At 34.9% G+C, this 13,360-nt stretch overlaps 1 protein-coding gene and 1 non-coding gene across 7 annotated transcripts in view; both read right to left on the minus strand.

The window, feature by feature from the left end:
• UNC13C (unc-13 homolog C) overlaps nucleotides 1–13,360 on the minus strand; it is a 610,270-nt gene that overhangs the window by 295,173 nt on the left and 301,737 nt on the right. For all 6 annotated transcript variants that reach the window (XM_019442067.2, XM_019442063.2, XM_053889051.1 and 3 more), the window contains exon 14: nucleotides 3,521–3,690. In XM_019442067.2, coding sequence (XP_019297612.2) covers nucleotides 3,521–3,690 — 170 coding nt within the window. The remainder of the gene's footprint in view (nucleotides 1–3,520; nucleotides 3,691–13,360) is intronic.
• LOC128773151 (U6 spliceosomal RNA) lies at nucleotides 10,675–10,781 on the minus strand. Its single transcript, XR_008417433.1, has one exon. It is a non-coding gene; the product is annotated as a U6 spliceosomal RNA (small nuclear RNA).

Genomic DNA, 13,360 nt, shown 5'->3' on the forward strand with positions numbered 1-13,360 from the left:
AGTTTATACAATGCAATTAATTATTTGGCAATTAAAAGCAAGATAATTTAAAAGTACAATTAACCAGAAAACTATTTTTTCTAAAAGCTTTCTCTTCTCTATGCTTGAAAAGATGAGTCAAAGCTCTAACAAAAAGTTTATTAATAGTTTTCTCATGATTGATTCATAAAGACCTACTAATTCCTAAAGGCCTCCTATTTATTTGGATGGAATCAATATGAAATCAATTCAGTCCGATAACGTACATGTATGTTCAATATGAACTGATCAGTAGATTTAAGAGAAAAAAAGCACAATCACAAAATTCCTAGAAGGTAAATGTACACAGGGGACCTACGTTTGACATCTACTTTATACATGAAATAAAAAGAGGCAAGCTGATCCATTTCACAAATAAAACATAAAGAGGTAGAGTGACAGAGAAAGGTAAAGACTTCCTGACCCTCTTTCTAAGCATAACGGGTTTTAGTCATAAAAGACACAGTCAACCCACGAAGCCTGTTTTCTTATAGTGAAATATCTGCTGACTTTTCATTGTTAATATTCAATAGTCATTATGTTATAAAGATTCTTCTCTTAGAAGTGCCAGGATCATGAGAGTTTCTCTGATTGGCTGGGAGATAGTTGATTCTCAATAAATATTAAAGTTGCCTGCTGGGCCAAAAGAAATCTAAATCCTGGAATCTTTGAGTCACAGACCTCTGTCCAAAGTCCCAGCCAGGGGAGCAATTCTGGTTCTTTGATTTTTTTTTCTTCTTCTTTAAAATAATTTTTTAACCATTTATTCATTTTTGAGAGACAGAGCGTGAGTGGGGGAATGGCAGAGAGAGAGAGGGAGACACAGAATCCAAAGCAGATTCCAGGCTCTGAGCTGTCAGCACAGAGCCTGATGCAGGACTGGAACTCACAGACCGAGAGATCATGACCTGAGGTGAAGTTGGACGCTTAACCAACTGAGCCACGAGGCACCCCTGGTTCTTTGATTTTAACTATAATCATCCCAACAGATCATGGGACACAGGTTCTGCTTAGATGCCCAGAGCTTTTGGTCAAGTCCTCCCATGCATGGTAGAATCAATTCCATGTGATGAAAAAGGAACATTGTCCAAAAAGAACAAATACGGTACCCAGGTGGATTGAACCTACTGAAGGATTTCACACAAATTCAAAACCTGTCCTCAGCCTCCCTCCCTTTCTTCTTCCTCTCCTAAAACTCCCATCAGCAATGAGGGCACAAACATACAAACTGACGGTAAACACGCAAAGACTTCCCTGTCCTGTTGCATCATATTTTCCTCCCCGCCAATGGGAGGACAGTTCCAGCATAAGAGCTTAAATAGCTGATTTTTACTGATTTTACAATAGCTCATTCAAGCTCCTTGGCAAACTATATATATTCACATCAAAAGACATTTGACAGGAAGAAAAGAACATCAAAAGAATTGCTCTTTTGTCAAAAGAACAATTTAAGGAATTTGTTTTGAATTCAAACTGCTTTATAAGGTCATGTTTATGTACTACAAAACAAAAAAAAGGCTATGTATAGGTAAACTACTTTACAACACAAGTTGTGAGTATTGCACAGAGCTAACAGCCTGAAGGTTACTCTTGCCTAACATCTCTGTTTTCATATAGAAAGTTGTCTTGTAGTATAAACAAGATACAGGAGGATGAGCACTGTAACTGAGTTAAAAATTGCATCAATAATGTAGAAGCAATGAGTTTCTTTACGAAAGATTTCTTAAGGGGCACCTGGGTAGCTCAATCTGTTGAGCAGCCTACTTCAGCTCAGGTCAGGTCAGGATCTTGCTGTCCATGAGTTTGAGCCCCGCGTTGGGCTCTGTGCTGATAGCTTGGAGCCTGGAGCCTGCTTCAGATTCTGTGTCTCCCTCTCTCTCTGACCTTCCCCCACTCATACTTTGTCTCTGTTTCTCAAAAATGAATAAATGTTAAACAATTTTTTTTAAAAGGAAGATTTCTTTAAAATGTATTTTGATATTGGGTTCTTAGTCTAGCTTGAGTAATTTGTGTCCAGATATATTATATATATTTCTTTCTTTAAAATTATTATATTTAGTTTCATTAATTGTATGGCTTTATCCCTTTACTTTTTCAAATTTTACATTTCTTGAAGTGTGTGTGTTTTCAAAAAACCAAAAGCACTCTGATTTTCTACAATATATTGATATCCTGAATGGAAACTCTGTAATCGGGGACTGTGTAAAGTCTTCTTGGATTCACAACCAGCCCTTAAAAATTTAATTAAAACATTTCAGATGATATGACTAAAACATTTTGAATCTGGCAACCACCAGCTTGTTCTCTATATTTATAGATCTGAATCTACTTTTTTGTTTATTCTTTTGGTTTAATTTTTTTTTAATTTAATTTTTATTTATTTTTGAGATAATGCGAGAAGCAGAGTGCAAGCGGCAGAGGGGCAGACAGAGGAAGACACAGAATCCGAAGCAGGCTTCAGGCTCTGAGCTGTCAGAGCAGAGCCCGACTCAGGGCTCAAACTCAGCAACCATGAGATGATGACCCGAGCTGAAGTCAGAAGCTTAACTGAGTCACTCAGGCACCCCAATTCTTTTGTTTTTTTATATTCTATATATGAGTAAATGGGGTTGTGGGTATGGGCAAAATAGGTGAAGGGGAGCGGGAGAAACAGGTTTCCAGTTATTGAATGACTAAATCATGGGAATACAAGGTACAGCACAGGGAATATAATCAATGAAATTGTAATAGTGTTGCACGGTGATGGATGGTAGCTACATTTCTGTGAGCGTAGCATAACGTACAGAATTGTTGAATCACTATGTTGTACACAGGAAACTAATGTAGCATTAAGTATCAACTACAGGCAAAATTTTTTAAAACACATATTAAGGATCATGTCCTCTATAGAAACTGAGCTGATGCATATATTTTTATTATTATTAAATCAGCACTGATGATTCTCGGTTATTATTCAATTACTGTAAAATTCAAATTAAAACTTCATTTAATTTTTGGTTCCATAATAAAATTTCACTTAAAAAGTCATGCCAACTAAACATATTCTCAATATCTTTATCAACCAAGGAAATATAAGTCCACACATAATTTGGCTTTGCCAATTAGAGACTACTTTTATATCATCATTCAAAAGATAACCAAAATATACTTTTTATTTATTACTGAAATTTCATTAAGGGAACAAAAAGAAATAAATCAAACAGCAAAAAGTCATATGTATCTTTTTCCTGTACATTTGGCAAAGGTTTTGAAGCTCTATTTATGAATTAAAATCTAGAATGGGAGATTTTCCCCCTAAAAGACACCCAATTGATTTTTTGAAAGCCTTTCTCTCTTTATCTCAAATTTACCAACAACTTTCAATAATACTGGACTGAAATAAATATTTCAACAGAATGTTGAAGAACATTGATTATTTTTACTTATATGGGAAGATAACACATGCCACAGGTATTCTGAAATTTTATTTAACTGTTTTTCAAGTAGATTTAAAAATAGTCACCTAAGTTGTACCAGACATCCATCTCTCCACTCAGGGTCCTCACTTCTACAATTGTTTGTCCCAAAAAATCATCTGACTCCTTTTTGAAATGCTGCTTGACTCTGGATTTAATGTCATCATCTTCATCCCACACTCTGACTTTGATTCGATCTGTGGAGTTATGGCACTCACTGAAAATAAATGTGGATAAGTTAACCATTAGTAACTGCTCTAAATGGCATTTGATGTTAGCAACTTATTTTATATATAATTTCTTAATGTTTAGTTTTGAGAGAGAGAGAGAGAATGGGCTGGAAAGGGGCAGAGAGAGAGACAGAGAGAGACAAAGACAGAGGATCCAAAGCAGGCTCTGAGTTGTCAACACAGAGCCCAACTAGGGGCTCAAACTCACTAATGGTGAGATCATGACCTGAACCAAAGTTGGATGCTTAACTGACTGAGCCACCCAGGTGCCCTGCAACTCATTTTTAATCTGTCTAATCCAGAAAGGCATTGCATATTATCTAATAAAGGAGATTTCCCACTGACATAGTCCATCTAGAGGATGTTGTGGGTGTCAAGGATATTGAAAAATATTGCATTAGTTAAGCAGTGTTAATAAGGGGAAATCACATCCTATTCCATCATATTTCCTTTCACTGAACTAGATATAATCAAATATGGGTCAAAAATCTTTGGTGTATTTTCTCTATGATATATTTCCTGTTTGCAATGGTTGTCTAGAACAACATAGGCATGCTCAGAAAATACTGCACCATCAACATAAAGCCATTGTTAAAGATGTGAAGAAAATGGATGTCACAGAGTAAAAATGAGACTACAGTTATGTGCAAGTTCTTAATAAACTAAAAATCCCAATAAGTGGATAAGATATTAAACCAATTAGCATTAAAGCAAAATCCTTCTGTTTTTAAGATGAAACTGCACACTTAATCCATTCCTCATTTTCAGGTTTCCTCTACCTACTCTTGTTGAAGCCCACACATACTATGTTAGTGTTGCCAACACCTATGGTGTTTCCTGACCCTATGGCCTTTGTATACACTTTTCCCTATGCTTCTCTGCCTGCTAACCAATCAATCTTTAAGCATCAGCAGCTAGTCACCTGTTCTCTATAACTGTTTTTGTAGCTATTGATCCAGTTAGGATCATCAATGATGAGCTCCAATTTGTTCTACACGTGCATTCACTCTAGCATAAGGATCTTCAACCTGGGGTCAGTGAATGAATTCTTAACATACAAAATATATAAAGAGCTTATAAATCCCAAAACCTCAAAAACAAATAATCTAGTTAAAAATGGGCAGAAGACATGAACAAGCATTTTTCCAAAGAAGATATACAGATGGCCAAGAGACACATGAAAAGATACCAACACCACTCATCATCAGGCAAATGCAAATCAAAACCATAATGAGCTATCACCTCACATCTGTCAGAATGGCTAAAATTAACAACACAGGAAACAACAATGTTGGCAAGGATATGGAGGAATGGGAACCCTCTTACACTGTTGGTGGGAATGCAAACTGGTGCAGCTACCCTGGAAAACAGTATGGTGGTTTCTCAAAAAGTTAAAAATAGAACTACCCTACTAAGATCCAGCAAATGCACTAGTAGGTATTTACCCAAAGGATACAAAAATGCTGATCCAAAGGGGCACATGCACCCTGATGTTTATAGTAGCGTTATCAACAAGAGCCAAATTATGGGAAGAGCCCAAATGTCCATCAACTAATGAATAGATAAAGAAGATGTGGAATATATATACATACAATGGAATATGACTCAGCCATTAAAAAGAATGAAATCTTGCCATGTGCAATGATATGGATAGAAGCATAATACTAGAGAGTATTATGCTAATAAAAATAAGTCAGAGAAAGACAAATACCATATGATTTCACTCATATGTGGAATTTAAGAAACAAATGAATATAGGGGATAAAAAAAAGAGGAAAATCAGAAAATAGACTCTTAACTATAGAGAACAAACTGAGGGTTGCTGAAGGGGAGGTGGGCAGAGGGGATAGGTTAAATGGGTGATGTATATTAAGGAGGGAACATGCGATGAGCAGTGGGTATTGTATGTAAGTGGTGAATCACTAAATTCTACACCAGAAACTAATATTACACTGTATTTAACTAAATGAAATTTCAATAAAACTTGAAGAAAGAAAAAAAGAATAATAAAATGACTTCATCTTTATTTTCTTTCAACTATGACCATAAACAACAAACCAGAGCAGTGTCATCAATACCTGTAAGATTTTATCACTAATAAAACCACAGATATTTACATGTAGCATCACGAGTAATGACTGTAATATTATTTGTAACTATTATTTCCCCTACTAAAGGTATTCTTCAAAGTAATTGATTTTCTTTTCAATTCCATGTATTTTATTTCATGCATTTACAAATACATGATTTTGAAAACAGTCCGTAGTTTTCACCGGATTGCCAAATGGACTAATGGCATAAAACATACTTAAGGACTCTTGACAGTATGCTCTCTCTTCCATTAACCTATGAGGCAAAATCATACCGTACATTTAAGAATAAAGTTTGGAATATGACATGGCAGTGTGAAAATTATAGCCGCACTATTTCTATGTAAAGTAAGAGTTTTTTACAGAGAGCACTCTGGAAATTTCTGGAATTTTTTTTATTGTTAACTAATGTTTAGGGGCATTAATGGCATAAGATGGGTTTGGCCAGGGATTTGGACACCTTACCATCTACTGGACAGCCTGCATGATTTGAAACGATACAAAAGTATTAATTAAAATGCAAAATCCATTGAAGATCACCTCAGTTTGAGATTTTATTTATATAAAAGCACCAACTCTTTTGCACATTTTAAGATTTGAAATTTCCGGTGCACCTGGGTGACTCATTCAGTTAAGCATCAGACTCCAGCACAGGTCACCATCTCATGGTTTGTAAATTTGAGGCTCAAGGTCGGGTGCAGAGCCTGACTGGGACTCTCTCTCTCTGCTCCTCCCCTACTAGCAAACTCTCTCTCTCAAATTACATCAACTTTTTTTTTAATGTTTATTTTTATTTTTGACAGAGAGAGAGAGACAGACAGACAGACAGAAAGATATACCATGAGTGGAGGAGGGGCAGAAAGAGAGGGATACAGAGATGCCGAAGCAGGCTCCAGGCTCTGAGCTGTAAGCACAGAGCTTGACATGGGGCTTGAATCCACGAACTGAGAGATCATGACCTGAGCTGAAGTCGGATGCTTAACCAACTGAGCCACCCAGGTGCCCCAAAATATATAAATAAACTTTAAAAAAAGTTTTAAAATTTCCTAGAAAACAGCTAGTATGTAAATCACCAAAGGCCAAGTTTATTGTTGTTGCTGTTCTGAACTTTACCAAGAGTTGTTTTCTGCTTTGAGAAATTATATTACTGGTGTCAAAATCACTTCAAGTATTTGAATCAAAGTATTTGTATCAGTCTGCAGTTGAAATGGTCACATATATGCTAATTCTACCAACAGATGAAAGCATACATCTACTACATTATGTGTTCCAGGGTACTTGATCCTTATATATTAAAATACATTATAAAACACATTTTTCTTTATATCATAGTTGGAATATTATGCTTATTTTTTGACATTATATTGATAAAATTGCATATTATTTTGTTTCAACATAAAAATGTCATCATGAATTATATCATATAAAAGGGGTCATTAGGACTAATACTGTTGAGAACTACTAACTACTTCTACCTGACTTATGAACCTCAGTTTATTTATCTATAAAAAGGGGGTAATAATACCTATCTTAGAAGATATTTTTGGAAATTAAAATAATATTCTATAACAGCTAGTACAGTGACTCTTAAGTGTTTGTTCTATAGTTGGCACTAATATAACGTCCTTATTTCATGAGTTATTTTTGAAGTTAGTAACTATGTTTATTAATATCTACATTCTTGACTTGGTTTCTAGCATGCATCTAGCATTAAAAAACATATTCATTACATATCTGCAAAGTTTTGCCAAAATAAAATGCTATTATACTTGAAGGAAAAATAATGTCATCCTTCTTAGATCATTTTTATCAAAGAAATTCTCTAATTTTGATAACTATTTTACTATAATATGGTGTAAATAACAGGAAAAGAAGAAGAATTAAATCAATGAAACTGTATCTACTGCAACTAACAAAACCACTTTCAACCACCCAGAACAGTTGGAAGAGATGATAGCACAGGTGTGGCCTATTCACTCAGGATCCTAACACACCTGAAATTAGAGTAGGGAGATTAGACAGAGGAATCATTACCATTTTATCCAAAATGTATATTAAAAATAGCTCACAATTTCTTTGCTATCACAAAGAAAATAAAGTCAATGTAGGAAAAAAAAAAAAAAACAACCCAGCTCCCAACCCATTTGTCTCATTCTTAGAAAAACAAAAGAAAACTTAGAATATCAGTAAAAATAGTTATCATTGCCATAAACTTAAAACTCAAGATGTTACAAAGGCAGAAAGAAATCCTTCTTGTCACCTTTTGATAAAATAAATCTCAGAGTTCACATACATCCTAGGAAACAGACATCAAATATAATTTTTACCTGCAAATAATAGGCACGATAAATAGCAAACTCTGGATAATAAAGATTGGTAAACATTTCTAGAACCTATTATTTAACAAGATCAAAACATCCTGTCTTGTTTCTAGGAATAAATTTTTGAGGCCCTAGGCTTTGTTATAAATTTAAGGTAAAGATTTTTAGCTTATTATATATATATACAACACACACAAAAAATAATCCATATACAAGAGTAATAACACATATATGTGTATACAAATAAACACACATAGGTATAACTTTTCTTTTTCCTTGTACATACTTCATAAATGTATACGTATACATATATATTTTGTTTTTCTAAGTGTGTATGTGTGTATAAATATGCCAAGTGGAGAGATAACACTGTAATATCTTTATTTTCAAATTCCTATTTAGAAATAGCTTCTCTGTTTTGTACCAGATGTAAGTACACCTTCTAAATGATTTTTCACATTTCCATTATTTTCTCCATTAATTTAGTTTGTATTTTTTATTATAACATCAAGAGTTCAATATTCCCTCACCCCATATACCCAAGTGCTCATTCACCCATTTAGCAGTTATTTATTGAGTCTTTTATTTATTGAGTCTATTATTTATTGAGTTATTTATTGCGTCTTTTAATCTACAGACACAAGTGAGACTTCGTGAGGTTAATTCACCCAACCATACTCTTCCTTTCTTAATGTCAAAATGAATTGCATGTGATATTAATGGATTCAGAACAAATATAATCAGTGATGGGCCCCTATTCTTGTGATTTTGCTGAAAGGAATTTAAATATCTCTGTGTGTCTCATTGATTCTATTTTTTCTATTTTTTAATTAAGTAAACCTTTAAATTTAGAATAATTATAAATTGAGAGAAAAGTTGCAAAGAGAATACAGAGAGCTCTGCATGTCCCCCAGACAGATTCCTCTATTATTAACATCTTACACTACTAACATTGTTTCTATTTTTTTTCTCAGGAAGACATGCCAGTTCCTACTTTATCTTTCCCAGAGTTTTTTTTAAAGAATATTAAAAAATAAACAATGTTTGCTATTATGGTTTGGGTTTAAGCCATCAGAAACTTACATTTTAATCTCCGCAAAGACTGGTGGGATTACCGTTGCAAATGCTGGAAATAAGAGGAGGATTTTGCAATGCATATAAAATCAGAGATTTAGTTTAAGGCAGTGTGGCAAAGAATAATCACAGACGGATGCTTGGCATCTCTGAATATGCGCTTTCCATTTTGACTACATTCCTCCTTTATGTTCCTCATCTTCTCAAGAAAGACTGAAGCTAGATAACTCATATTCCTAGATTCCTCTGTAGCTATGACCCAGATATTTGACCCGCATTCCAGCAAGATCCGAACTCAAAATTGAACAAAGTGAAGCAGTGGCTCTCTTCTGAGGATTTGCTCTTTTGGAAACAGAGGTGGTGGGGGCTTTAATATTTTGACATAGAGTTTCTGGTATTTAGTTATGAGGAGCAAAAGTACTGGTTAAAGATGGCAATGTTGTTTTCTCCAAAGAAACCCTATGATATAATTGGACATTGTTTCTCTACAGTAGCTTCAAAGGCAGGCACTTGACCTCTCCAAAAGCCTTGAGCAACTTAACAATGTAAGAAATCATCTTTCTTCTTCATAAACTAGAGTGAACTCTGTTGCTTGCAAAAGAATACGGAGGAATGTAGTAATTTTTAAACAATGAAGGGAGCTTCAATAACAGAGATTATGTGGAATTGATCATGGAGGACATGATGGGGACAGACAGTGAAGATTTAATGACCTCAGTCTGGAAAGCCAATTCATTTTGAAATGCAGTAGCAAAACAACTGGTCAAACTGTTGCTTGCTATGCCCTGGAACTCTGACCACATGGCAAGCAAAGCTTTTTTATTACGTGAGTGGTAGGAATAAAATTTAGAATGTCTCCTTGTGCTTATTAAATTTTGCTGCTTTCAAAATGCACTACAGTGGAGGTGCACTCAAACTAAATCTAGACAGTCTGTAAGCAGAGATGCCAAGAAGCACAGCTATGCCCAATGAGGCTCACTCTGCTTGTGTCCTGCAATATAAATTGAGGATATCATAATTTGGAACCCTGCAAGGTTGAGAAAAGCCAGCTCCTTCTGTACATAAAAATGTGATGTGTATTTAACAAGCAGGGGTCTCTAAGCGCAACTTCAAAAAGATAAAACTGCTGTCTCTGGGCTTTTCAAACACTTTCCTTCTGGAGGTCTCCGAGTGACAGTGAAGAGAACTGAGAGGCAAAGCTGAGATTCCTGGTGTTGCATTCTCACCCTGGCATACTTACTGTTTTGCAGAGGGTGAGGCAGCAGCTATCAGGTTAAGAGAATTAGAGCAGAGGAGCCAGTAGTGAAGAGTTAAAATTTCCAGACCTATGTGGTTACTCGTAAAACTGTGCTGAAGCCCATCTTCTGGAATCCTGGTAAATATTTTCCAGGGAAGAGTATTGCCAAATGTGCCTCAGCCTGGCTACAGCTGTACTTAAAGCAAATGCGTTGCTCTTCATATCATCATCATGATCGTCATAATGATTATCATCATCATCTGTCTCACTGATTTTTATGTCATCCTCATGCAAGAGCCCTGCTAATCTTCTCTGTATTGTTCTGATTTTAGTATATGTGCTGCCAAAATGAGCACTTTTTAATTATTTTTAGAGCCCACTTTCATTTGCTTTCAAATTTCCATAGTACCTGCTTAGAGTATAGGCATTGACAAATTGGACAAGGAAGGTGTCCCCATATGTAGAACCAAGAACCTGGAGGAAAATGGATGACAGAAATTCATCTGGAAAGTACAAGGGCCTGCCAGATTGGTTAGCCAAGCACTATTTCCGACACTAGGATCACCAAGTCCTGAGTGTACCTGGCCAGTAGGACTCTGTATTTGCTGATGTACCAACAAAGGTCTTATCTTTCCTACTTTCCCTATTACTGAATGAGACTTCTAAATTAGTATTACCTTATCTCCTTTTCTCACCAAAATAATACATTGGTAACTTTGGAGGAAGAGAACTTTAATTTGTAAGACGTAGCATCACAAAGATCCAAACCTGGAGCTGACGGAGAGACTACCCAGACATCATGGACTTCAAGTTAACTGCAGAAACTGGATACAATTTTGGGATTGCCTACTTGGGAAGGGTGAGGATGAATTCATTTTATTCAAATTAAATAAAGAGATAGAAAGGTTGAATATAAATGTTAAATAGTCAAAGAGGTAGAAGGTGGCAGATACTATAAACATGTTCACTCAACAACCTTTCAACCCCTCCTTTTCCTTTTCTACTTTTATGTAAGTCCTTCAGCCTCCCTAGTCACTGGAAATGACCACTCGACATAGTCCTTTTAATCCAATATAAGCCCAAGTCTTCTGGTCTTGTCTATTATATTTTCTTCTTTTACTATTCTGGAATGTGGATATAGAATAGCTTTCACTAAAGATGTTAAAACAAAAAACTGGATAAGCTTTGTTCTTTGATGGAATATAATTCAGTTACTGTATTAGCCCTCAAATCCCTATACCTGTAATTCCTACTGCATGAAATAAACCACTTTTTACTAAGCTACAGTTGTGGTTTAATGTGAAAGTAAATGAAATTCTAATCAAATTAAGTAGGAAAATTATTTAAAAAAACTATAAAGTTCATTTTTGCTTGATTGCCTCGGATACAATTTAAAACAATTAATTTTTATACTTGCTGTGTTTTATGCTATTTCTTAACTACTTAATGTGTTTCCCAAACCCTGACTTTTATGAAAACACAAAGTTTTGCATTTAAGATGGGAAATGACAGGCTCACATAAGAAAACAAAATTTGACAGCAAGAGAAATATCTTTACATACAAGAAAAAAAAATCTGTCACATATAATAGAAAAAGCATAGTCTGATTAAATCTTTCTCCACTAGACCATATCCAACCTGATTATTTATCTAACCCAGACTTCTAGTTTAGTTTACCAGTTTGTGAATTTGGCTTTTTTATCAGCAAAGAATAAGATATTTTACTGCACAAACACTTGAAAAATAAAATGAATATTGTTAGAGCCATTTGCTTTGTGGTTTTCCTTTAAAAATAATTCCCTTCTTAAAGAGTGGATGATATGTCCAATTTTATGGTTTTTCATTGTTAAAGACTGGTTTTGTTTCCATGGGAATACAATATTTTATTTCTTACCAAATTAAAGGAAAACATTTCCCCCCCCCCAGGACTCAGAATTTTTATGTGTGTCTGTGTTTTTGTTTTTGTTTTTAAATATATGAAATTTATTGTCAAATTGGTTTCTATACAACACCCAGTGCTCATCCCAAAAGATGCCCTCTTCAATACCCATCACCCACCCTCCCCTCCCTCCCACCCCCCATCAGCCCTCAGTTTGTTCAGTTTTTAAGAGTCTCTTATGCTTTGGCTCCCCCGCTCTAACCTCTATTTTGTGTGTGTGTGTGTGTGTGTGTGTGTGTGTGTGTGTGCGCGTGTGTCTGTGTTTTGTTTTTAATTCATAGGTACCATATCTCTGTAGAGCCAATCAATGTTTTGCCAATTTTTTTTTGGCTGCCATCCAAATGACTAATTTCTTTATAATTATTTATTCCAATTTTGCAAATGGTTTCAGTGCAAATATGTTTAGATTTAGAGTTTCCTGGAGATGGCCCAATATCCATCTCTAATGGCTAAAGCAAAACAAAAACAAAAACAAAACCCACTCCTTACTCAAATTACCAGAGTTTAACCCATTCTGAGAAAACCTGCTTTACCTACACAGATGCCCATGAATTTTATAAAGTCAATAAAGCCTAAATTCAATGCAAAGAAAAACACGCCCTTGCTCAAGTAATCATACTTTGATGGGAAGTCATTACTAATGTAGTTTATCAGCAAATAGTTGTTAAACGGAAACCGCACCTATAATGGCACTGGATCTAATGAAGAAAGTAAAATACATCTCTCGAGGCAATTATATCACATAAAAAGCCAATAGGAAGTGACGTTACATTAAAAATCATGTCTATTAAAATTATATAAAATTATAGCCATACCTTTTAAGTGTAGCAAATGAGATTTCTATAATATTTTAAATGGTATTGTACTGAGTTTGGTTAATAGAAACATTTAATAAAAGAGACTAAATATATATGAGTAAATATGTGTGGGCGTATGCACTAACAAGTTATAAGGGTATATATCAAAATGTAGGTGGTAGAATTCAAAAAAATTTGT

Source organism: Panthera pardus, unplaced genomic scaffold, assembly GCF_024362965.1.
Source record: "Panthera pardus isolate Hobbes unplaced genomic scaffold, ASM2436296v1 HiC_scaffold_24, whole genome shotgun sequence".
In the NCBI taxonomy this organism is placed as follows: Eukaryota; Metazoa; Chordata; class Mammalia; order Carnivora; family Felidae; genus Panthera; species Panthera pardus.